This window comes from Notothenia rossii (assembly GCF_949606895.1).
Source record: "Notothenia rossii genome assembly, chromosome: 6".
Lineage (NCBI taxonomy): Eukaryota > Metazoa > Chordata > Actinopteri > Perciformes > Nototheniidae > Notothenia > Notothenia rossii.
In genome coordinates, this window is record NC_136909.1 from 23605263 (window position 1) to 23629707 (window position 24445).

Below are 24445 nucleotides of genomic sequence, written 5' to 3' on the forward strand. Positions count from 1 at the left end.
TGTGGTTATTAGGCATGATCTGAAGTATGCACACATTAAATATACGTTATAGTAAGGCATCATAATCTGCACTCACATTTAATTAATTCCACATTAGGAAGCTTAAATCACAAAATTAGGCATTTTGGTCTGAAGAATGTCCTTGATAATAACTAATCAATGAAACATATTTGTATTTTACCCGTTCAAATGCATCACAAATAATATAAGGGGAGCTCAAAAATATAAATCAGGACTTAATTTAAACCAGGATTTTTCGAATGCTTTCATTTTATTATGTCCATGTCCAAATGTCCATCTACAATGTCCATGTTCAGTCACTAGATAATTCCCTGTTGGATTTATTATGGTTATTTATATTGCCTACATGTATTACTTGTTGTATTTTTCTCTTCTTTTTTTTTGAGGACAAACAATTTTATCTTGTAAATTGAATTATATTATTGCTCAAATGCAAAATGCTTATATGCTAATTTACAAAGTTTTTTAAATAAAATAACTCAACATTAACATTACAGCTGTTGAATGTTCATTTGACATATAGACTTAAGTGGAGGCTTTAGTATTTGAATATTTATGATGGTAGTAGTGACAAATGGTAGTACGATAGGGATGAAGTTAAGCTTATTACAGGCCCACCTATACCCTTATTACATCGCATATTCTAATCATTTCAGGTAATCCTTTTACTAGGTTACAAAATGAAAGCTTTAAAGGTTAGTTACTATTTATATTTCTATATTTTTACTTGTGTTTTTAAATGCAGTACTTTTCCTTTACAGAGTATTTTTACACAGTGGTGTTGCTACTGTACTTAAGTAAATTATCTGAGTTATTTTCCACTTCTGGTACTTGCCTTGACAAACAAAGATAAGGTTATGAAACAAAGTCGGACAGGTTTGTCATTAATAAAGTTTTGGGGATAAACATAGCAGCAGTACCTGCTCCCTGACGGCAGGGGCAGGGTTGAGCTATTACGCAGGAAATGTAACGTCAGTGTCACATAAATAGAAGAAGAGTTCATTCAGCCATTACATTCACTCAGCCAGGTCGCAGCCGCTAGTGGTGGAGGACAGGTCATTAGCAACAGGACAAAATGTTATCCGTGAGAGTTGCAGCAGCTTTGGCCAGGACCTTGCCCAGAAGGTCTGGATTTGTAAGTATTTGAACTATACAACCCACATCTGATGTTGCAGCAGTTTTGTTTTATATTAGTGTGAAGACTGCGGGCGTGAAGGGTAATGTTAATGTTAAGGCCGCTAGCTAACTTGTCATCGACTTAACAATGTTGCTTTACATGCTAATAAGCGCTCCTGAGCAGTAATCCGCGTTAACAACCTCGAAAATTGTGTATTTCATATGTTTGTTGGAGTTGCCCTTGTGAAACGACAGTCCCCGTCCTGCAGCAAGCGGTGCTAAAGTTAGCACTTAAGCTAATGCTAGCTGCCAGCTAACGGCTCATTCAGCCACGCTTTGAAGGTCAGGAAGCCTGACAGCGCATGTACTCCGCTGCACAGATCTGCACTAGCCAAGCTTTTAAAGTGCCCATTGTAACTGTCGCTGCTGCATCTTTGAACTTGTATTTGAAATTAACGCTTTATCCAAACCGTGTGTCGTTACATTAGGTGTCCAAGGCTCTCCCCGTCGCCTGCGTTGGGGTCAACCACCTCCACACACACAGACCATGGCTGCAGAAGACAGGTGAGCTAAAAACAACATGACAGAAACGTTAGCTTCCACACTGTAGGTCAGCTCCTAAAGGTACTTTATGAAGGTCAATGGTGATACTGTGTTTGCAGAGCTTGACTTTTAATTGCTGTCATATTAACAGGACAAACATATGCTTTTTTTTAAAGTCTTGAGGATAACGTAGGCCATAGTAGGCTTATACACAATACATACAAAACACATGCACCGAGGAATAAAATAATAACAGACTGCATTAACATTTCTTTGGAAATGATAAATGGCACATTTCATGTTTATTTCAAGTTATTGGACATCAAGTTCACTATTATTCATTCATTTATTGTGTACAGTTTATAGTTTGCTGGAAAATGAGGTAATTTGGGTAATGTTTTTAAATAACCTTTGAATGGAAGAGACACTGACTAAAATCACAGCTGTCACATCTTTGACATTCAATCAAGGTTTTTTTATTTTTTATTGAATATATCTGGCATAATCCAAGACTATGTTGCATAATTGTTACAATAATTACATCACATATTTTTATGGTGGCCAAGCAATAAACATGTTTTGTTCACAGGCACAGCCGAGGTGTCCTCAATCCTGGAGGAGAAAATCTTGGGAGCTGACACCTCTGCTGACCTGGAGGAGACCGGCCGCGTGCTGTCCATCGGTGACGGTATTGCCAGAGTTTACGGACTGAGGAATGTCCAGGCAGAAGAGATGGTGGAGTTCTCCTCTGGGCTGAAGGTTTGTTTTAAAGGAGAATATATAATTCTTTATTTATTTTCCAGGAAAAATGCACTTTTCAAAATCACATGAAGTGTTAACTTATTGTATTTATAGAAGTTTATTTCCACACAGTGGTTATCTTGAATTGACAAAACAGAAAGAACATTGTGTACTTTTTCCTTACATTAATGTTTCAATGCCATCAAACCCAATCCTAAATGATCAGTTTTGCTTTGTTTATACATTTTTTTCATATATTTATGTAACTCTAAGCAACCACTGTAAAACAATTATTCTGGTAGAATGTAAAATATATATTTTATTTTCTTGCAGGGCATGTCTCTGAACTTGGAGCCCGACAACGTTGGTGTTGTGGTGTTCGGTAACGACAAGCTGATCAAGGAGGGTGACATTGTGAAGAGGACTGGTGCCATCGTGGATGTCCCTGTTGGGGCGGAGCTGCTCGGCCGTGTGGTGGACGCTCTGGGAAACGCTATTGATGGAAAGGTCACTTGACTTGTCTTTTCTTAGAGTAGAAGTTGTATAATATGACTGAAGTTATAATGCATATAAAAAGTAACAATGTTTTTACAAAATATTATTATTTTTCAGGGTCCCCTGGGCTCCAGTATCCGTAGGCGTGTGGGTCTGAAGGCCCCTGGTATCATCCCCCGTATCTCTGTGAGGGAGCCCATGCAGACTGGAATCAAGGCTGTGGACAGCCTGGTGCCCATCGGCAGAGGCCAGCGTGAGCTGATCATTGGTGACAGGCAGACTGGGTAAATACATCAAAAGACTATTATCTTTGTAACTTGACCCACAACTTTTCCCTGGATTAATGGGCGCTTATGACTTGGGTTCAATGTAACATCAGTGAGTATGCTCTTTAAATCCATCTCTGTTCCTCAGCAAAACTGCCATTGCTGTCGACACAATCATCAACCAGAGGCGTTTCAACGAAGGAACTGACGAGAAGAAGAAGCTATACTGCATCTACGTTGCCATCGGACAGAAGAGGTCCACTGTGGCTCAGCTGGTGAAGAGGCTGACTGATGCCGATGCCATGAAGTACACCATCGTGGTCTCTGCCACCGCCTCTGATGCTGCTCCTCTGCAGTACCTGGCCCCATACTCTGGCTGCTCCATGGGAGAGTTCTTCAGAGACAGCGGCAAGCACGCCCTGATCATCTATGATGATCTGTCCAAGCAGGTGAGGACAGAGGAAGAAAATATGTCTGATTTTGTAAAACTGTCATAACTGGAAAATGACAGCCTTTTTTTTTTTTTTTTTTTCTCTAAGCTTCCATTAGCATTTGGAAAAATGATCCATCGATATTAATAAAGAAATCGAGGCAGTATTCATGCAGTCGTGTTAAACGTCTTCTCCCCCTCCTCTCAGGCTGTTGCCTACCGGCAAATGTCACTGCTGCTGCGTCGCCCCCCCGGTCGTGAGGCCTACCCTGGTGATGTGTTCTACCTGCACTCCCGTCTGCTTGAAAGAGCAGCCAAGATGAACGACAACTTCGGTGGTGGCTCCCTCACTGCCCTGCCCGTCATCGAGACCCAGGCCGGCGATGTGTCTGCCTACATCCCCACCAACGTCATCTCCATCACAGACGGACAGGTATGTCTAAAACTGTCATTCATGTTTTGGTTGGGTATTTCCACATTCTTCGTAATAACGCTGTTAAATTGTAATATCCTTATCTGTTATATGTAGATCTTCTTGGAGACTGAGCTGTTCTACAAGGGTATCCGCCCAGCTATCAACGTGGGTCTGTCTGTGTCCAGAGTAGGCTCTGCTGCCCAGACCAAAGCCATGAAGCAGGTAACATCTGGATTTAAGTTTTTTTTAATTCAGACATTGCGTTATCATGAACCTACATTTCCTGTTTACAGTTTTATAAAAACAATTCCTGCATTTCGTCTCCTGCGATATTTATAATGGTATTTCTTCTCTGTAGGTGGCCGGTACCATGAAGCTGGAGCTGGCTCAGTATCGTGAGGTGGCTGCTTTCGCCCAGTTCGGCTCTGACCTGGACGCTACCACACAGCAGCTGCTGAACAGGGGTGTCAGGCTCACTGAACTGCTCAAGCAGGGACAGTACTGTGAGTGTCTATGTCTTTTTAGAATTCCTGCTTTCCAAGAAGTATAAAAGAAATGCTGCGCTGGTATGTCTTTTTTTTTTTAAATGCAATAATAAACTGTCTCCTCCACTTTCTCCAGGTCCCATGGCCATTGAGGAGCAGGTCACAGTCATCTACGCTGGTGTCAGAGGATACCTGGACAAAATGGAGCCCAGCAAGATCACAAGGTTCGAGAAGGCTTTCCTCCAGCACGTCCTCAGTCAGCACCAGGATCTGCTCAGCGCAATCAAGTAAGACATTTCACAGCCACAAAATGTTTCAAGTAACATTTTGAAAGTTTGGATTTTTGACGTGATCTGTTGTCTGTTTCAGGGTTGACGGCCAGATCTCAGAAGGATCAGATGCTAAACTGAAGAAGGTTGTCCTCAACTTCCTGTCCAGTTTTGAGTAAAGGATAGCACTTCTCTTTATCTGTGTCCCCACTTCGCTTATATATGTGAACACACTGAAGGCCAAAACCTCCATGTACAGATTTCTCCAAATAAAATTTTACAATCCTCCCGAGGTGTAAAATTCTTCTGATTGTGCACTTAACTGCAGTAAGTCTAGTATGTAGGTCGGATTCCTGAGAGCAGATTCCACAAGGGGCAGAAGAGTAAGTCTAATCAATAACACGTCAAAGGTGTTATCTGATTTATTTCGGAGTATTTCAGTGTACCAAAACAAAGGTAATATGCATATTTATCTACATGCCATCATCTTGAACTCGTCTTTACTGTAATAAGTTGTTCACAAGAGCATAATATTTAACTGGGAAAATTAGTGTTTAAACTTGACAAGTGTTTGTTTTGCTCCTCACTGTTTTCAGAGGAAGAAAGGACTGTAATCCCCGTTTCTAAACTGGGTGAAATGTTTGTTACTATGGTAATAAATTCAGTGACGCTGTCACACATCAAATCTGTCCTGTGTGAAATCTTGTGAGACTGTCCTCCCGACAACAAATTTTTAAAGTGACTACAGTGAGAATAGATTTGTCTGGTCCTTCAAATATGTGACCTTCATATCTTCACCAGTAGATGGCTGTAAATTCCTAAAAGCAGACTGAGCTACACAGAAGAGACAATAGTATCTGCCTCTTACCAAAGATTATTATAACATGAGTGACAGAAGGATGACTGCATTTGGCTCCAGTTGAAAGTTTTCAGTTGATTATTTTGAAAAGGATGTTAATTTTACCAACATTGATCACATATCACAGCAGGAGGATGTAGCAGTGCCATTTAGTCCCTTCTCGATCCCTTTAGCTCTCTATCTCTCCTGTTATGAAGACATTAAATAATATAATAAAAATGAATCCTTAATCATTAATGCTCCTTTTGCTTCAAAGGCTGTAGAAATAATCTTAGTTGACTTGAGTAAATTTGTCACCTTATTTAAAACGTTAATCCACCACTGTACCAATTTTTTCAGATAAAATAAGAATCCTTTAAGTTTTGTTAAATCTTCTCATCAAAACAAACTGGTTGCCATGGTCATTTCTCATGAGGGATGATGTGCGGTGCTCTTGTCTCTCAGGCAGCCTTTGTGTTGAACAATATTAGACATGCTCTTTGTCTTCTTTTGTGAACAATTGATACTGTTCCTAGGATCCTGTAGTGTGAGCTGATTTGAGTATTCATTATCTCAAGAGAATATGGCTGGTTAAGTAAGTGTTTTTAGGAGGAAAATCAATTGATAATGTTTCAGTGCCATGCCTTTTAAAGACTATTACTTACTATATAAGTGTAGTGAGCATTATGAGTGGCTTGTTTCTCCAGTGGCATCACTGCCTGGCAAGATAAAGTGAGACATGTGACATGTGAGTGAATAGGGCTGCATTCAATAAAGACTATTGTCGAGGTCAGCGTGACAACAGGAGAGAGCTCTTTGGACGCAGAGACAACATGTACGGTCACATTTTAGATGTGGGGGAGGTGGTAGTTATCTACAGCAACATGGTCAGTTTCAGTAGACAAGCAGATTTAAAGTCGGGGATATACTACCCATGAAAAATACTTAATGATATGCAGGAGTCTTCAAATTCACTTCTAGGAATATATTGCATTTAAATGGCTTTTTTTGCCATCTCCCCAGGAAATGTCCCCAGCATTGTGCCCTTATTTTAACATCACTTCTCAGTTATTTGTATGTGTTGCACATACATATAATCTAGATAGTAGCCTAATACAGTAGTGCTGTCTATCCTTTAAATCTAATTTTCTCGATAGGGTAGGGTCAGGAGTTTAGTCAATAAAAGGAGACAAATCTTTAAGGGAAAATCCTACATGCACATATTCCTAAAAAATGACGTGCCTGTCATTATTCCTGAATAGTCCGTTTAGAATAACTGACGCTTTATCAGGAACTGAACTAAGAAGACAACATGAGACAACATTGAAACAAAGCCTATTTTGTCTGATATTATATCTACTAATACCCTTGTAGTATACTCTGTTGCTAATGCACTATGGTAGCTGTTTTGTCATTGTTGATTTATATGACTGATATGAAATGAACCCAGTTTTAATGCTGATTCAGTGTTTAGACTTCATCAGGGATCATATTTTAATTGAGAGCTACTAGTCTTTCAACTTGTGAATCCGGTTTTTGTTAGCATATTTCACATTGTGATATTTGTATACATCACAGTTATCATATTAGTTGTTCAGTACTGTTTGACATTGATTCCAGTAAATACTTAAATCCTTTTTCTGTCAACCCGTTTTGAAAATGTGCTTATCTCAAGGCAAGGCTGTGCATCTACACACACTGAGCAGAAGAATCTTAACTGCCCTGCTGAAACATAATCAGCCTATAGACTTAAGTTGAGATTCATGAGTGTGTGTTTATTGCTGTCACTATGTGCTTAACCAAACCTAGTTCTCTCAGTCACTGTAATAGGATTTAAACTCTAAAGCGGATCCTCAACTCAGACAGTAGTGGGTGAGGATGTAGTGCTTAACCACCTATACATGATACCACTTGGAACAGAAACATGTTATTTTTCATGGCAACAGAAGAGGCTTATTTGCATGCATGTGTTTTCTGTTGTCTGTCTACAAACTCCTCACCCAAAGCAGTGTTTTGTTCCTTCCACTTCTTCATTTGGTTAATGAACCACATATTTGCAGTCTGCAGTTACTAGAAAAACAACAGTCAGCTATTCTGCAGTAGCAAGTAAGGCCATCCTTAAAGTCAGTTGTACATTGTCCAAGGCTTAATTCACTTGTATTATATAGCATTTGCTTTTTCTACAGACACAACAGTAATCTTCTTTGTAACAAATAAGCAAAACAAAGCTCTCTTTATTTTTTCAAACATTTTCCACAGTTCTGCTTTTAACAAAACAGTTTGAAGTGTCTATGTGGACAAAACATAAAACCATCTTCATACAAACTTTTAAAAAACCAATGCATTGTATTTTTTTTTAACATGAAATAACATTAGGGAAGGGACATGACAGCAGGTAGCAGCAATCTGACTAAGGCCAAAATCAACATAAAATATATATTATTTCTGAGTCCAGTTCCTGGAGTTGACAATCCAGGTTTTCTTGTTCAAAAGGTGCCAGACCCCTACAAGCCTGCTTGCAGAGCGCACACAGACACTCATTATATTCTGGGCAAAAAGAATTTCATTCATTCATGATGGCTACATCAGATGCTAGAAACCACATTTCATACAAGCTCACACTGTAAAAAGTCACCTTCTCTAAAATAAACCCAACATGCTGTATTTTGTTTTGTCATTCAACTGTTTTACGTTTGATTTACCCCAAAACTCGGCAGAAAGTTTGCTACTTTTAGTAAAGTGCAAGAGCTGTCCGCTCTCGTGCACTTTGCAAAGTTTAAAGACCACACTGAAAGAAGCAGCTAGAGCCTGCAGTGTGGGCTCCACAGATAAACTGTGTTTGTGAAATGCACAGAAACCAGCAGTGAACATCAAACGCTTGCAGTTTACTGATCCAATGTCGAACCTCAGTGATCATTTCAAGGAATAAAGGCCACATAGAGTATTGTCTTTTGAGGCCTCAGTCACTAAGTGCTGCCATAGTGGTTTCCATTAGCAGGGTATTCCTGTAAACTGGTGTGTGTGGCTTCTTCCTCCTGGCACACCACCGGGCCCACAGGCTGTTCAAAGAAATTAGACACGCAGACCACCTGCAGAAAACATGCAGCATGATTCAAACTCATTATTTTGTTATAGCTTCGGTCGTAATTGCAAAGAGAAAATATATGACATCATTAAAGTAGATCAGCCATCTTCTTGTATCCTATAACTTCAATAAACAGTTGGAAAATGCTGACATAGTATTTACAGTTTAGGACACATTTATTCACTGTGTTTTAAGATGATTTATAAAACCTAAAAGGGAAAACAAAAGTAAAAAAACTGCAAGTTCAAACCATTAACCTCTTTTTGAATTCAAACATGGCCAACACGCTTTTTCTAAACGGTGCTTTCCCAATTATCCAACACAGTGTTTTCACTTGCATATGTAATGATTAGATGAGACTTACTGTGAGAGTAGCCACTACCCCTCCCTGCAGGAGGCCAGCAAACACATCACTCCAGTGATGTTTGTAGTCCGACACCCGGGACAGACCCACATACACAGCAGTGGAAATCAGGAAGAATTGGATGGTGGGACGCAGAAGCCTCGACCATTCTGACCTCAGTCTGGCTTGAACATACAGCTACAGAACAGACACAATATAAGAATAGCAACAAAAAAAAGTGTGGGGTCAAATATGGCCAAACCCATATTTACAAAGGTGTTGGCAGCTAACGCATTTGCTGAAGAGAATTATGTGAAAAAAAGTTATTTAGCATTTAAATGTAAGTCACATTTAGACAAAAAAAGTGTTTTGAAGTAGAATAGATGTACTTACTACAAGGAACAGCATGCAGTACATAGAGAAGGATGAATGACCTGAGAAGAAGGACAGTCTACAAAAGGAAAACAGAAGAGAAACTAAATGAAATTACGAAACATTGCAATAATCAAGTGACTTTTCATTAATTCATAATAATGATCAAAATCAGCACTGTTATAATATAAATGAAGAAGAAGATTAAGGGGGACCTCTTTTAAGTGTACATATCAAAACAAGTTTATTAGTTTCAAGAAGCACAACTAGGACTGGGAAAACAATACTTGTATAGTCTTCATTACATTACCTGGCTTCATCTACCAGAACTGTTTCTCCAGTGCAGGTGAAGTTCTCAATGTATCCCCCAGGTTTGCAGTTAATGTTATTCCAGTTTGGTTTGCACACAGCCAGGAAGTATGGCCGAAGGCGGCCGATGGAGTACTTTGCGATGTCTGTCAGAGACTGGCTCGCAGCAGCTCCAAACACGTAGCTCCCAACAGCTTTATACACACACGCCACATACTTAGTCCCCAAAGACTGGTTCTTGATGCGGGACATGTAAACAGAAAGGCACTCGCCACAGACGATCTGCGGAAGAAGAAAAAACAATGACTCACCATAACAATTGACATGTCAAGATCCGAGATCTTAAGGAAGAAGACGTTTGTTGACTCACCACGATAAGAGTGAAGGGGATCATGACTCCTCCCAGCAGCTGGTAGGAGATGGTATCCTCTTTAAGAGGGTATCTGATGGACTCATCGTTACAGAAGAAACCCCTTTTAAAAGGGTTGTGTTGAGGGGTCAGGATAAAAAATGGAAGGCCAACTGTGAAAAAGAAGGAGGCAGATAGTGAGTACAAATTCTACCTCATTGTCAACTTTTAACATCTCATAGCATCCAAATATACAAGCAGAGAGAACTCCACAGCCACAGCTACTATAGCCACAGCTACTATTACGAAATGCTAACAATTTAAGATTTAATCACAGGAAACGTGATGTGATGCCATGACACAGGAGTTCCCCTTTGTGCTTATGATTCTTGTGGCTTTCATTTAGCTGCAAGAAAGGAAAATCACCCTGTTGGAGTTGCACAAAAACTAAATTACACCGCTTGAGGCCTCCAATTACAACAGAGAAATCTTGCAAAAATCATATGCTAGGAATTATGTCGTTAGTTATTGGTGAAAAACCAGCCGAACAAAATGAACATGCTTTGATTTGCTCTGATTTACTCCACTACCTTTATTTTATTATTGAATTACTGTGTAAATAGGCTTAGTATGAATGTAAACATAAATTGTGGTTAAATGTTAGGTTAAACCACAAAAAACAATATGTAGGCTAGTAGTGGAAAAACATTTGACGTACTACAAAAGTAAAATGTTGCATAATAGTGATGCATTATTGGTAATAAACCCATATTATTATATAGGCCTACATTATAAGCAACAATTTAACGGGGGCATAATGGATGTATCTGTTTTGCTTTAGAAACTAACTGGGAGTAATATTTAAGTAATTTTGAATGCACAACTTTTACTTTTCTATTTTGTGGTGTTTCTACCTTTACTTTTCTATTTTGTTGTGTTTCTACTTTTTCTCCTTTTAAATGCATATTTCCCTTACAAATCAGAGTTTATAAAACTTAAACAAAAGGACTTTAACTAGGAATTAACTAGACATAAATGAAGACTTTGGACAGAACGACATTCCATTGGAAATAAAAGTTTACACCTTGCGGTTTGATTGTTGCTGCCAGCTCCAAAACTAAATGTGATGATTAGTGCACAGTCAGCAGGACAGAGGACACTGACTAAGCAAAGTGCCCGTGTGTGCGTGTATGTCTGTGTAAACGTCTATCTTTATCAAATAGGCTACATATGGCATATCAACAGACAAAAGGTTTATTCAACTTATTTGTTTGCAGATTGGTCAGTGACATTTAGCAGCCCTGCAGCTTGTCTCTGTGCTATGATTGCATTACAAACACAGAGCTAAAAATATAGCCTGGCTTTAAGAAAACACACACACAGTGTGGGACTTTGTTGCCTTTTTTCCATCTTCCTGACTTCCAGTCTCACAGTGTGTCTACTACATGACGTGTATGTAAATCAATTGACTTGCTTAAACACACTCCTTGTAAAGCATTTATTGATGATTACACGGATTAAAGGACCGGTTTAGCAGACGGGATACAGGTTAGATGTACATACCGAGGATCAGACAGGCAATGTCCATCCCGATGAGAGGGATCCCTGCTCCTTCAAACATGTTGCGTCTCCCGGTAGGCCTACTCTTCGCTTCTGTAAAAAATGTCCGCTCCCGACTCTGCCGGATGCTTTTAGACGACACTAGAGGCAGCCTTTCTGCCACACATTTCTCGCTGCTCCAGTACAAAATTATAAAAGTGTCATTGTGCTACCACGAAACTCCTGTTTGACTGTCCGAGGAGCTACAAATACGGGGAATTCAAAACATGTAACAAAAAACACAGATCTAAAATCTAGATCTAATCTAAAACCACCACACAGCATGAATAGCTGCTCACCCTCCGAAATGCTCACACATGATGATAACACACTGGGGATTCTTCAGCTCATTACACCGTCCTGCCCACAGACACACTGCCGGAAGGGCAGCAGGAGGAGCGCATCTACAGCTGAGATTAATGCTGCCTTCACGTACAGTCGGAAATCTCTGAGCTGGTTTGTTGTGACGTTGCGTGGGCGGGGAGAGTTTGGTGATAAATGTGCATTCTCTCACAATAATTATGTATAAACGTTTACTGATATCGCTCAAAAGCCACTGATTTCTATAGCACGCACATATAAATACAAACCCACACAACTAAATTAAATGTGTAATTATAATAATGAATAAGGATGTGGGGCTCAGCCAGGGGCGAAGATATTGCCCCATTTCATAGGGACACTGATCCCCCATTTAAATATATACATTACAAAATATTTATTTCTATTTTTTTTGTTATCATTTTTTTAAATATATATATTTATTCACATGATCGTTGTAATTAAATAATCTCAGATCATTCCGATGTGCCCACCCAGGGGTTCATGTTACTTATGATTGTAAAACACATAGTAAAACAAATACTAAGTAAATATCGTGAAAAAAAATCCTCTCAGTTTCTTCGCCCCCATTTAAAAAATCTCACCTGCTCCCCTGGGCTCAGGCATGCTTTTGGCGAATCAGTATTTTTAATTATTGGACTGTAATGTATTTCAATGTAACCTGTGTTTCAATTCTATAAATGTTTCACTAAAAGTTGACATTTATCGAAATCATACTGAATTCTCTTGGTTTGCATTTTTTAATAATAACAATAAACACTTCGATGTAGCCAGAGCTGGAAGTAAATCGAAATCGGCAGTAAATGGGAGTCGGGCCGAACAAGAGCGTGGGCACGCCCTATTCGGAGTGGTGTGCGCCGCACCGTCGGGTCTTTTCTGCCGACCTGACGCCTTTTCTTGCCGATGAATCGGCGTCGGGAACACCACCGGAAGTCGGACAAAGGGATAACACCGATTGGCTGTTCAGCTAGCGAATCAGTGCATGAGAAGCGTTAACGGAAGTGAGGGAGGTAAACAAATGATTTAAAATGGAAGACCGAACACACACGGACGGCTATTTCACCTCATCGGTTTATAGAGCTCCTGTTCGTTCATGTTTTCAATGGACGAGAGCGAAAATGGAAAGAAAAACGCTATTTGTTATTTGTTTATATCACGGAGTCTGTTCTTCTTCTCTGTCTTCCGGTTGTTGCCTCTTTTGAATGATGAATACACACTACCGCCGCCTGCTGGTAAGGAGAGTTATTGCCACTCACGCATACGCAGTTCATACATGCTCGGCTCGGATTTGCGGTGTGTTCCAGTGCGCGAAGTCGGCAAATACGCAGGAGAGTCCGGCGACGCAACAGTCGGTGTCGGCGTCGGCGACTTCTCAGGTGACTGGCCGGTGTATCTGGGCCTTTAAATCTCTACATGTAACGTTGAGGGAAATTGTAGAAAATACTCCCAATATACTTTAAAATAAAGAAAAAGTAGCCTGCTCATTTTGTAAATAGACTATCACCAATTGGCAATCATTAGGTAAAGTTGACCAACAATTGCTTAAAAATTGGAGTGAAGTGCAGTACTTAATTTAATGTCTGGTCTCTTGTGAATAAAGTTATCGCAATTGGCAGATTTAGTGTGACATTTCAGCTGTGTACCTGAATGCAGCACAGGACATGGAAGTGGTAATAGGAGTTTCGGGCCTATCGCGTGCCAGCATTGACTTTACGCAGCCGTCGGCCGATACAGAGTTGCTCCTCCTCTCTGCACGAGGTAATGAGGTGACTCTTGTTTCACTATTAATAGAAGACAGTTAACTTTCTCCTCATAATGCACCAACAATAATTAGCTGTGAGAATACTGTGAACGAATTCCCAGCGTGTCTCTTATACAGTTTAGGTGGTATCTTGACTTTATAGTCCCACATTCAGCCTTCAACCAAAACAACGTTAACAGTTCAACACATTGGTTCTGCTTTGAGTCAAATGTCTATTTTGATACAAGTAGTACATTTTGGAAGTGTGTTTTAGACACAACAAAAAAACATGAGTTCTCCAGTTATTTGAAACTAAGTTAAAGGGATTCACCACCATAACCCGAAATAGTTGACAGCAAATGTAGAAGCAGAAACAATGTCTAATTTAGAGAAACATACAATAAAGCAAAAGTACTCAAGCTTCCATTTCAATTTCAATTACTGATGTGTTTGTATTTATTGATTGCCATAACAAAACCTACAACTATGCACTGAACAGAGGTATACATAAAATGATAAAGTTTGATAAAAAAAATAGCTTCATGTTTCTATGAGAAAAAGTACTGCTTCAGAGTTCATAGACCTATAACAAACCTTTATGTAGGTTGAATCCTACGGTGGCCCTGAAGTGCAAGACACCAGAGCATTTCACAAAACACTACAGCATTTCAGAAAACACTACAGCATTTCACAAAACACTACAGCATTTCACAAAAAACTACAACATTTCAGAAAACGCCACAGCATTTCAGAAAACGCCACAGCATTTCAGAAAATGCCACAGCATTTCACAAAACACTACAGCATTTCAGAAAACGCTGCAGCATTTCACATCGCTCGAGTTTCACTGCGGCTGTCAGCTGTGCTTACTCCTGTCATTCAAACAAGACGCGCTGGAGAGGGGGCGGGGCATATCTACATGTAAATTCTATGGGAGATACCAACTACAACCAAATGAATATATTTGACCTTGTAATACACGTTTCAAAATTATGCCGAAGTAACTACATACTGATACCGGTTAGTAAAAACCATGAATTAATGCTTTGACAAGTGTGCAGGCAAGACGGCAGACGAAAACACTTTTAAAATGCGTGTTTTCTGAATGGAAATCGGACCGATCAGGCTAAACTAACGTGTAGCTGCTCCGTCCACACTCACAACAATGTCATACAGACAAACATAAAGCAGCGACTGTATTTGTCATGACCTAGACAGTCTGTGGTTTGTACATGTTTAACTTTTGTCCAGTTTTGTCCAATGCTGTGGTGTTTTGTGAAATGCTGTGGTGTTTTGTGAAAGCTGTTGTGTTTTGTGAAATGCTGCAGCGTTTTCTGAAATGCTGTAGTGTTTCTTGAAATGCTGTGGTATCTTGCACTTCAGGGCCACCATAGAATCCAGCTCATTCAGTACAATTCAAGATATTGATGAAGTAACACCCCTGTAATGTTACCAGTTGATATAAACTGTGCAGGTTTTTTTTTTTTTCAGAGTGGCATGACAGACAGAATTTGGGAATATCTGCTGTAAGAAAAGCACCCAAAAGACACACAAACTATTCCGCTTTACTTTTCTTGTGTCAATGATAATGTTTTCCTATGTATACCATAATCGTGAGAAGCACAAATAATGAAACAGTAGAGAACAGAGGGTTCAGATAAAAACAGGCTTCACATGCATTGCAACAATTAAAAGGCAACAGGCGTCATACTTACCCGGGAAAAAAATCAAGAAAACCCAAATAATGACGTCTGATGAGAAGCGTCAGCAGGAAGGAATGCAGGCGGTGCATGGTTCAGAGGAGTGTTAGAGCCACAATAATATCTACTGGTGTATAAAGTTTCAAAGCAGAGTAACAACTAATGTCATAACACTTCCAGATATTTAAAAACAAAGAAGGATCAAAGAAGTGAAGATAAGAAAAATCTACCAAGCAGGAGGAGTGGAATCGCGAATATGAGAAAGAACATTTCAGATGAAAATGCAGCGTCCACTCCCATGGAACAAGTCCTCAGAAAAACCTGTTATTGCATTGAACTCCACCCAAATCAGTACGCAAATAGATCACATATTCTTTATTCTAACAAAATGTATCAGCCGTGTGTGTGTCCATGTGGAGAACAATAATCACAGTAAAAATATTTCGTTTGAAGTTGAATACTTATTGTTATCATGAAACAAGAACACACTAAACAGAGATAACAAAAATAACCAAAAGCCCTTTCGCTTTGTCCTGATCATGTTCCTTGGTTTTTCTGCTTGCCCAAATGAGCTTCGATCTCTGGTTTGAATAAAAGCTCCCCGAGCTGGCCGTGCGAGGCCTCGTTTATGGCTTTGGTCTGCATACACATCTTGTATTTGTCTGGAGGGAGCTCGTCTGCACAGTCCTTCTCGTGCCACAGGTGGAAAAGGCCCCGGGATGGAGAGCGAATCACCATTAGCTTACTGTGGAGGTACTTCCTGTACAGGTGCACGTCCTCCAACCCCCAGCCTTTGATGCTGCGGTCAAAACCCCCTGCAAGAAGAAGAGAACTTTAAACATGTGCAGTGAGACAGTGAGGATCAGGAAATCAGGAATGGCATGCATGTTCAATGGCTGGGTTAAAATACAAATAAAAAACAGTATTCAAGGAGGATGTTGTTTCCATAATTGAATTTGAACATATATTTAGTTGAACTGAACATAAAAAGGACATAAAGTAGAGGGAGATTATTCAAATGTGTAACTTAAAAGACATCAGGGATTTAGAGAGCTTTTTCTCAGGTAGGGAAAGAGTCTTGGAGTTAAAAAAAAAACAATACATAAACAATGTACAACTACCTTTGCAGCATTAGGCCACAACTTAATAAACAATTTCATCTTATGACAGAAAATGGTGGAATTCTGTAGACAAATACAAAGAATGCTGTGCTTTCATGTATATAAAGTCACATAAAATGTGATAGCTTATTGTATTAGGTCTTACAAAACATGACTTTAAGGATAATTGTGAACAGGTTTTTCTTTACGGCAGAAGATGTATTACCTATGTTGAGGAAGTCAGACCTGTACTGGCATGTCATACCAAACCCAAAGTCTCTCCAGAATCCAGTGTCTTTTTTTATCACCTGAAACAAAAAGACCAAATCAGAGGCAGACTTGACAATCTATTCATACACAATGAAGTACATGTATCTGATTTATTTTAACCTACCAGTTGTTTTTGAACTGGGGGTAAAAGACTCTGATTACTGTAGATAATAGACGGGTTGTACTGGCTGAAGAGCACTGGGTAGTACACTCTCTTACCTGGAGAAGGAAGCAATACAAAATAGTTAAAAGAAGCACTTTACAAGTACTGTCAAGTCAATGAAGCCATAAAAACACAAAACAAAATATCAGATGAAAAACAAAACAGAACGGAACTAAACACATTTTCAGTTTTAAACACCAAGCAGGCAGGACATGATGAATTTGTTTATTACTGGCAGCAACAGCAGAAGTTTACCTGGAGTGAACATTTCAGAACTGAGTAGTTATTATGAGTGATAACAACAAGGCCTCTACAAAGAAATCTGAAAAGACTACCGTCTCCAGAAATCTCACCATAGCACTGCTGTGTATATTTTAAGTATAGATTTTGTCTTGAAACTTCATGTCAGCTTACACCTTTTCCATTATTTTACACCCTATTCCTGACCCCATGATATGTGGTATGTCATAAAGCTAAGGATTAGATGGCAAGCTGCTTGTTACATAGTGGAAAAAGCACAACCCCCTGCTGGGATAGAGTGCAGGCAGCATATGAGGCAGCAGGTGTGACATTGAATCTCTGTGAGCTGATAATCAAGCAGCAGGAGGTGTCAGAGAGTCTGTGGGAAAATGTAATTTCATTCTTTCATATTTTGTTGGCAGAGACAGAACAATTTATTTACATTCGGACTCAGCTAAAACAAACCATGGGAAATATGTGCTTATTTGTCCTTATTGTTTATAAAGCTGCAGGAATAGTTTTTGTTTTTTTCACCTTAGGCTAAGAGCCATTATTCAAGTCAGCGAATGAGGAATGCACTTTTTTGTGCCAAATTGAAATGGAGTGGAAACCACTTTATTTACAGTAAATGGGTCAAACCGGCACTGTGCAGTTCAGCTTTTTGGAGCCCATCCAATAATACATGACCTCATATAACTTCTAGCATAATGTAGCTTTGCCCAACTTCAACCCAAGCACAGCATGAACTATTAAAAACACCCAGGGCCCATTTGTCTAATGCAATGTAACAGGCGGCATTTCATAATTTATAGTTGACAATGTATTAATTTACAATTGATTTACTATTAGGAAATGTTACCATCTCCTTTAATATGTTTTATATTCCTTTATATTGTTATATTACTGCCACTTAAAAAAACAAACATGGTTTACTTATTTGTATTTTTTATTTATTAAATATTTAGGTCTACTCTTCCCTTTTGCCTTTTATCTGCACTGTATCTTTTTCTGATTTTCAGGATATTGTCATTCAATTAATCTGGGACAAAACTAGACTCCGGCACCTCACCCTGGCTCTGTGTTTTTTTTGGCTTTTTAAAATCTAGCCATTAGATGTTTGTGCATGTCCCTTCAGATGTCCCATCATTGGCACTGCAACTGCCCACACTGCAAAGTAACCCAAATAGGAAGACAGGCTTTCAAAAGATAGTCGGACAGAACCAGCGTGTTTTAGAGATGGGAAAATATTTCTTCTGCCCCGACTTTTCGGCTCCAGTTAATAGAAGGCTAAACAACTACCAACGTCTTTCTCTCACAATTCTCTCACAATGTTGTTGAAAACCTAGAGTAACATCTCAAAAGTGCTCGAAAGGCCCTCCATTTTGCAAATGTAACAGTATAGTACTTAATAAAACAACACTATATTACAGCTTTGGGATCACAATCACAATTATTTTTTAAATTAATAATTATTCGTCCAAGTCACTGTAACATCTTCTGACCTGGTAGGGGGGGCTAAGGAGATCAAGGAATGTATTTTCAAATTAATTAAAAACATTTTAGTGTTTTTTTCCCCCAGAACAATGCCTACCCTGGAATATAACTAATACTATATAAGGTTATTATGGATTCTTTGCCCAATAATGCCAAAAAAAACGTAAAAATTAAAGCTGCCTACCCCAGCTTTAATGTTGTCATTATAAGCTTATTTTTGCATAAACAGATTACAGTATGAATCAAGGCTGGATAAAGTCTATGCAAGTTGTGCTGGATTTGAATGTTGAAAAGCTCAGGGATAAATCCTCCTTTCTCTCACCAGGTTCTGCGTTGAGACGACAAGAAGTTAAGAAGTCAGCGGTGAAGTGGATGTCAACATCACAGAAGAAGAGCAGAGCGTTCTGGCCGCGCCTCCACGCCCGGGCGCCCACCTCCAACCCTCGACCACGAGAAAACTCCTCATTCAGCTGGATCAGAGTGAAGCTCCTGAACCGAGTTTCTCTGAGGGAGAGAAGAAGACAGGAGGGATGTCATGGAAACATCTGGGATACTGAGACAGGTACTCTAATGCATTTCAAATGTTAATGCATTAATCAAAATGTTAGTTGGCTCAAAGAAGATGAATGGTATTTTGCTCCTCACTTTTTTCCAACTTCGATTAGTTTTCAATACAAATTTGTGACCAACTGAGAAGAGTCTTCCAGTAAAGATATAGATCTGATCATTCTGCTTTTGTATGTTTGTTTGGTATGTCCACAAACTTGCACAGCATTAAATATTTCTGTAACTTTAATGTACTTCTGAACTGTCACAACATTTAAATGGAATTACAATTGATGAAGGGTGCATAATGACTTGTTTAGGAATTGAAACACACATTTTATGATTTATTCCTAACTTGGCAATTGAACCATGACTCCGCAGCCTATAATGGAGAATATTTCCCAGCTCTGGATCTTACACACTAGTTGTAACAACCCCCAAAATGTCTCTTTGTTAAGATGCCAATTGCATAATGCACATCAGAGATGGTCGATTGAAAAAAAGGAAATGTTTGTGGGTGAATATTGTTTGCTTCAACACAAAACCAATGTGAAAGGTTGATGATTTAACTGTAAACATTACCTGGTGGTCTGATCCAGGACTGCCTTCACCTGATCTATCTGATCTCGACCAAAGTAGACCACAGTCAGATGAACCCTGCTGTCCTTCTGGATGCACACTTCTCTGAACAAAAACACAACACAAAACATACAATTAATTATGTGTTAGGCCCACTTCTATAACACTTCTAAAACACTTAAAGCTATAAAAGCAATAAACTTCACATTTGATCTGAAGTGGAGAGGAGTCTTTTCACTTTAGGCCCTGCCAAATGCACTCTTTTTAAGCGTGAGATCAATAATGTCCTGATGTAAGCACAGTTAGTGTGAGTGGATGCCATGCAGCTTCTTAATTTACTTTTTTTACCTGAAGTTGTTGATGAATTGCCTGAAAGCCTCTGGCCTCTTGGACAGAGGTACAATGATGTTGATGAACGTGCTGCGCGTGTTCACGCTCTCGCTCTTCACCTTCAGTACGGGACCAAACGGCCTGAAGAGGACGACCTGTGTGAAGTCCCGTGGGCCGTCGCCTTTAAACATCAGCTCATAAACAGTTCCTCTGTCCCGCTCAGTACGGGTCAACCCTGTGACAGACAGGCAGCACTCTTATTTATTGGTCCAATGATTTTACCGTAGTTTATACTGTAGAAATTAGCAGTATTACAGAAACTGAACTCAGTGTTCTCCCATTATTGGCTCAATCTCAACACACTAAACTACTCCCTCATTGCTATCTTCCTTTTTCCCTTTATCGTATGTTTATATATTAGTACCAATAGACTAAGGTCTTCATAGAAAACTTTCAAACTAATGTTAGGGAATTTATGGAAAACAAAACAATACCAATATTTTAAAGATATTATTAAAGGAGCAAAGGTTTTTATATCAATTACTCACATCCTTTGACCCTTTATTTGTGAAGAAAACTGCATTAAAACCCTACCATTTAAAAATGCCTGTGCACGCCTTGATAAATTAGGCCCAACTTTACTTGAATTGGTTAAAAACCTTGGAGGCATGCAAGTTTGCCAGACAAATTCAAGCAAACTCTAGGTTATTCATTGACATACAAATCATCATTTTGGGGTTAAGGTATTCCTTAAAATCTTACATCTCTAAGCTATTGATGGAAACTTTTTGTGTGAAGAGTCATGAATGATCTTTCTCACCCTCAATGAAGTCTGCAGGGGAGTATGTGCGCTTCCGCCTTGTGTTGTCTGTGCGTTGCCGCGGCCCATTCAGGACGTGCAGAGCTGTCTCCAGCGTGCTTATCAGCTCGTCCCTGTGATCTTTCCTCACAGGCCTCTCTTCTGGGTGTCTTGTCAACCCCGTCTCCAGCTGGTACACCCTGAGTGACACAACAACACAAATTAAGGTGAGGTAAGATCTGACAGTAGACTCTTGGAGGCCTTGGCAGCTCTACTTTAGTCCTCACCGAGGAACGAGTGCTCCACTCACCTCCTCAGAGTGAAAGTGTCGAAAGGAATCACTGCATACTCGCTGGGCAGCTTCACACCTGAGTTCACCTCGGCCTGGCTCAGCTGGGAGCGGAAGAACTCCTGAAGGACATGACGTAAGATTTACTGCTCCATATAACATCCATGTATCTCATCAGACAACATTAGTCCATTATTCCTACCTTCATGTCGGTCTGTGTCGGAGTTTTGTGCAAACTCTCCAGACCCTGAGGCAGAATCCCTCTTGTTTTAGCCTTTTCCAGGGTCTCCTGAAGCTGCTGCGTCCTTTCCTGCAGAGCTTCCTTCAGCTGGGCTATCTGCTTGCTCAGGCTGTTCATGTAATGTCTGTGAGACTCCTCTCTTTCCTGCAACAAAGCCATGTATCCCTCCTTACTGGTGGCCCCCGCAGACCAAGAAAGAGATTGCTGGCTGCTGTGTGACGCGGGTTTACAGGCGAGGAGGTAGAACAGGAACAGACAGCAGCAGAGGCCCAGCACAATGAGGCCGACCCGGGCCACCAGGGCCAAAAGCCACCGTTTAAACATGGTGGGTAGTCTTTGAACAAGCCTTAACCACTGGAGGCTTATAAAATCATGACGGTTCCTTTGTCATGTGGAGATGCTCCCACACCAAAAAGAGCAACCCATAATTCCTAAACCATAGATTAGTAAATATGGCTTTCAAAGAAGTTGTCCTGCTGTTTTCTTCTGTCGTCCATTTCTTTCACTTCATTAGGCAGCATCTTCACGAGACCATCACCGCAGCACTGAAACTCCCTAAATGATAAACAGAAAGTGCATTTTGAGGCTGAGGTTTCCAACCTTTTACCTTAAAAATATTATTTTCAGGATTGTTAACGCTTGGATGCAGACTATCCAGTATTTCAAAAGGAAACACAAGTCTATCAGATATTTTAGTGCAGCCTTACAGGGCTGCTCGATGCTTTGGGCTAAATGCTAACGTCAACATGCTTTTTTTATGTTTACCATGTTCACTTAGTCATTTTCGCTAGTTAACAGGCTAACATTTGCTCACTAGCAAATGACAAAAAGCGGCAGAGGACTGTCATTCATTATAAACATAGTTTTCCTCAACTAAAGAAATGACAGGATGATGAGGTTTCAAAAGCTTTTATGAGTCATCCTCTGGGCACCATGAATTTAAGCAAGATGTATCTTTTGGGGATCCTAGATCATCAACAGATAGTAGTATCAACATAGAAACAAAGAAATCCATCTACATCTAACAAATTAAAATGAAAATCGAAGAAAGTGAACTAACCTGGTCAGTCTCCTCCTGATGTGCCTCAATGTTTTGACAGCTTATCTAATTTCATGTCAGTTTGACGCGGCCTCATCTCGCGGCTGCTGGACTGCTGCTCAGGTAAATGCTGGCTGCTATAAAATGCACAGAAAGAGAAATAACCTGACCTTACATTCACTCAGCAGTGCCACGACGCTTAAGGTGGGAAGTGACAGAAACAAGCATTTCTCTGTGTTTTTCTCTCCACCCTGTGTATGTGTGTGTATGTGTGTGTGTGTGTGTGTGTGTGTGTGTGTGTGTGTGTGTGTGTGTGTGTGTGTGTGTGTGTGTGTGTGTGTGTGTGTGTGTGTGTGTGTGTGTGTGTGTGTGTGTGTGTGTGTGTGTGTGTGTGTGTGTGTGTGTGTTGCCATCATAAGTTTATTCACAGCACAGATGGCTCTTTATTGCTCAGGTAGAGGCTGATTTCATGAAAGACTTGCTTATGTTTCCAGGTCCACCCAAGCAGTGTGTGTGTGTGTGTGTGTGTGTGTGTGTGTGTGTGTGTGTGTGTGTGTGTGTGTGTGTGTGTGTGTGTGTGTGTGTGTGTATGTGTGTGTGTGTGTGTGTGTGTGTGTGTGTGTGTGTGTATATGTGCAAGTGTGCGGGTATTTCTGCAAAAGTGTGTGTTTATGACATGATCCATGTGTTCATACCATGCTGACCCTTTCTACCATTAAGTATTGTAATCTTAATAAGAGGTTTAGATTGTCTTTTGGATCCTGCACACTAATTCAATCCTTTTTTAGCATCAAAAGATGTTCAGCTTAAATATCTTGGTTAACCTCCCATTTTTTGTGACTCATATAGACTAGTTTTATCTATTTAACATGACTGCAGTGCTTCCACAATGCCGTCATCTCACAAGCAGGATATCACAGCAGGTCATCAGATGTATGATGAAACTAATACACACACACATCTTCACCAACACACTCTTAACACACTGCAATGCTGTAATTAAGGACAGACAGATTTAAAAGAAACATTTTTGATATATTCACCAACTGCTGTGAGTCTCAAAGGATAGTTTCGACCAGATGTCCATCATCCTGAGCTGCTCATCTTCTTCTTTCGCTGTGTTTCTTGCTTCTTTTGGAGGCGTTTGTTTCGTCAGAACAGAGTTATCTCATCCATTTAATTGTTGAACTAATCTCTACCTTCTCAAAATAGAGAGTTAAAGTGTCCAAACTCAGTCTCCACCTTTTCCATCCACCTCCCTCTCCTCTCCACTCTCTTTTTCCATCCCTCTCAGTCTATCAGACCCAGTGTTCACTTCCTTCCATTTGAAATCTCACACCATCTGCCTCCATCCTGAATCCCCTTTCAGCTCCTCCGAGGCTCCTCCTTGCCTTTAAGTCTAATTAGAAGGCGACAGGAGTAAGGAGGAATGCCCCTTTAGACTTTCGATGCTCTGCCACCTGCAATCTGCTGCGGGGAAATAGCTAGTTACTGGTTGGACCCACCAATAGTGCTGGGTCTTTCACATTTAATGAGGCAGCCTACAGATGCTCATTGTTTTCATATGGATGTCGACTCTGCACTTCTGACACCTTTAAATCTTTCAGTTGGCTATACTGTATTTCCCCCTGTTGAACATTTAAAACGATGGATTTCAGTGTCCAATATTAATTCATTTTCTTTAACACGACACTTCGTAATGAAAGTCTCTTCATAATATTAAAATAAAATGTATTATGTTGTAGTTATTCAGCCTGTATCAAACACATTTGATATGAAGATATGCACTGACAGAAAAAGGCCATTCTCTTACTTAAAGTTCTCCTATTATACTATTTGTAGGCATATATTATAGGTCTCAGATATATAAAAAACATGTCTATGAAGTGTTTTGCT

General features: G+C 39.9%; 3 protein-coding genes across 3 annotated transcripts; 1 reads left to right on the top strand and 2 right to left on the bottom strand.

Annotated features, from left to right (window-relative positions):
* The first annotated feature begins 999 nt into the window (after positions 1-999).
* LOC307044116 (ATP synthase subunit alpha, mitochondrial) lies at positions 1000-5466 on the top strand. Its single transcript, XM_079689166.1, has 11 exons — positions 1000-1156; positions 1626-1701; positions 2270-2439; positions 2755-2928; positions 3034-3200; positions 3331-3631; positions 3821-4045; positions 4142-4249; positions 4386-4530; positions 4649-4799; positions 4882-5466. The coding sequence occupies exons 1-11, from the start codon at positions 1097-1099 to the stop codon at positions 4958-4960; spliced, it is 1656 nt and encodes a 551-aa protein (XP_079545292.1). The 5' UTR covers positions 1000-1096; the 3' UTR covers positions 4961-5466.
* Positions 5467-7835: 2369 nt separating this feature from the next.
* Positions 7836-12077, bottom strand: LOC307045175 (phospholipid phosphatase 1-like). The gene is made up of 6 exons (XM_079690706.1): positions 11641-12077; positions 10099-10250; positions 9730-10010; positions 9441-9498; positions 9069-9245; positions 7836-8708 (listed from the first exon to the last, which is right to left on the bottom strand). The coding sequence occupies exons 1-6, from the start codon at positions 11696-11698 to the stop codon at positions 8586-8588; spliced, it is 849 nt and encodes a 282-aa protein (XP_079546832.1). The 5' UTR covers positions 11699-12077; the 3' UTR covers positions 7836-8585.
* A 3919-nt stretch (positions 12078-15996) lies between these two features.
* On the bottom strand, positions 15997-22665 carry LOC307044547 (chondroitin sulfate N-acetylgalactosaminyltransferase 1-like; the record flags this gene model as incomplete). The annotated part of the gene is made up of 10 exons (XM_079689858.1): positions 22571-22665; positions 21472-22065; positions 21291-21391; positions 21002-21180; positions 20200-20416; positions 19855-19956; positions 19049-19230; positions 16954-17048; positions 16786-16867; positions 15997-16274 (listed from the first exon to the last, which is right to left on the bottom strand). The coding sequence occupies exons 2-10, from the start codon at positions 21832-21834 to the stop codon at positions 15997-15999; spliced, it is 1599 nt and encodes a 532-aa protein (XP_079545984.1). The 5' UTR covers positions 21835-22065; positions 22571-22665.
* Between the last annotated feature and the right edge of the window lie 1780 nt (positions 22666-24445).

Excerpts from the sequence above, each read along its gene's own strand:
- LOC307044116 (XM_079689166.1), top strand. The coding sequence starts at position 1,097 with ATGTTATCCGTGAGAGTTGCAGCAGCTTTGGCCAGGACCTTGCCCAGA. Across the intron at positions 1,702-2,269 it reads ACCATGGCTGCAGAAGACAG|GCACAGCCGAGGTGTCCTCA; the intron begins GTGAGCTAAAAA and ends TTTTGTTCACAG. Across the intron at positions 2,929-3,033 it reads GAAACGCTATTGATGGAAAG|GGTCCCCTGGGCTCCAGTAT; the intron begins GTCACTTGACTT and ends ATTATTTTTCAG.
- LOC307045175 (XM_079690706.1), bottom strand. The coding sequence starts at position 11,698 with ATGTTTGAAGGAGCAGGGATCCCTCTCATCGGGATGGACATTGCCTGT. Across the intron at positions 10,011-10,098 it reads TCCCCTTCACTCTTATCGTG|ATCGTCTGTGGCGAGTGCCT; the intron begins GTGAGTCAACAA and ends CTTCTTCCGCAG. Across the intron at positions 8,709-9,068 it reads GGGTAGTGGCTACTCTCACA|GTGGTCTGCGTGTCTAATTT; the intron begins GTAAGTCTCATC and ends TGTTTTCTGCAG.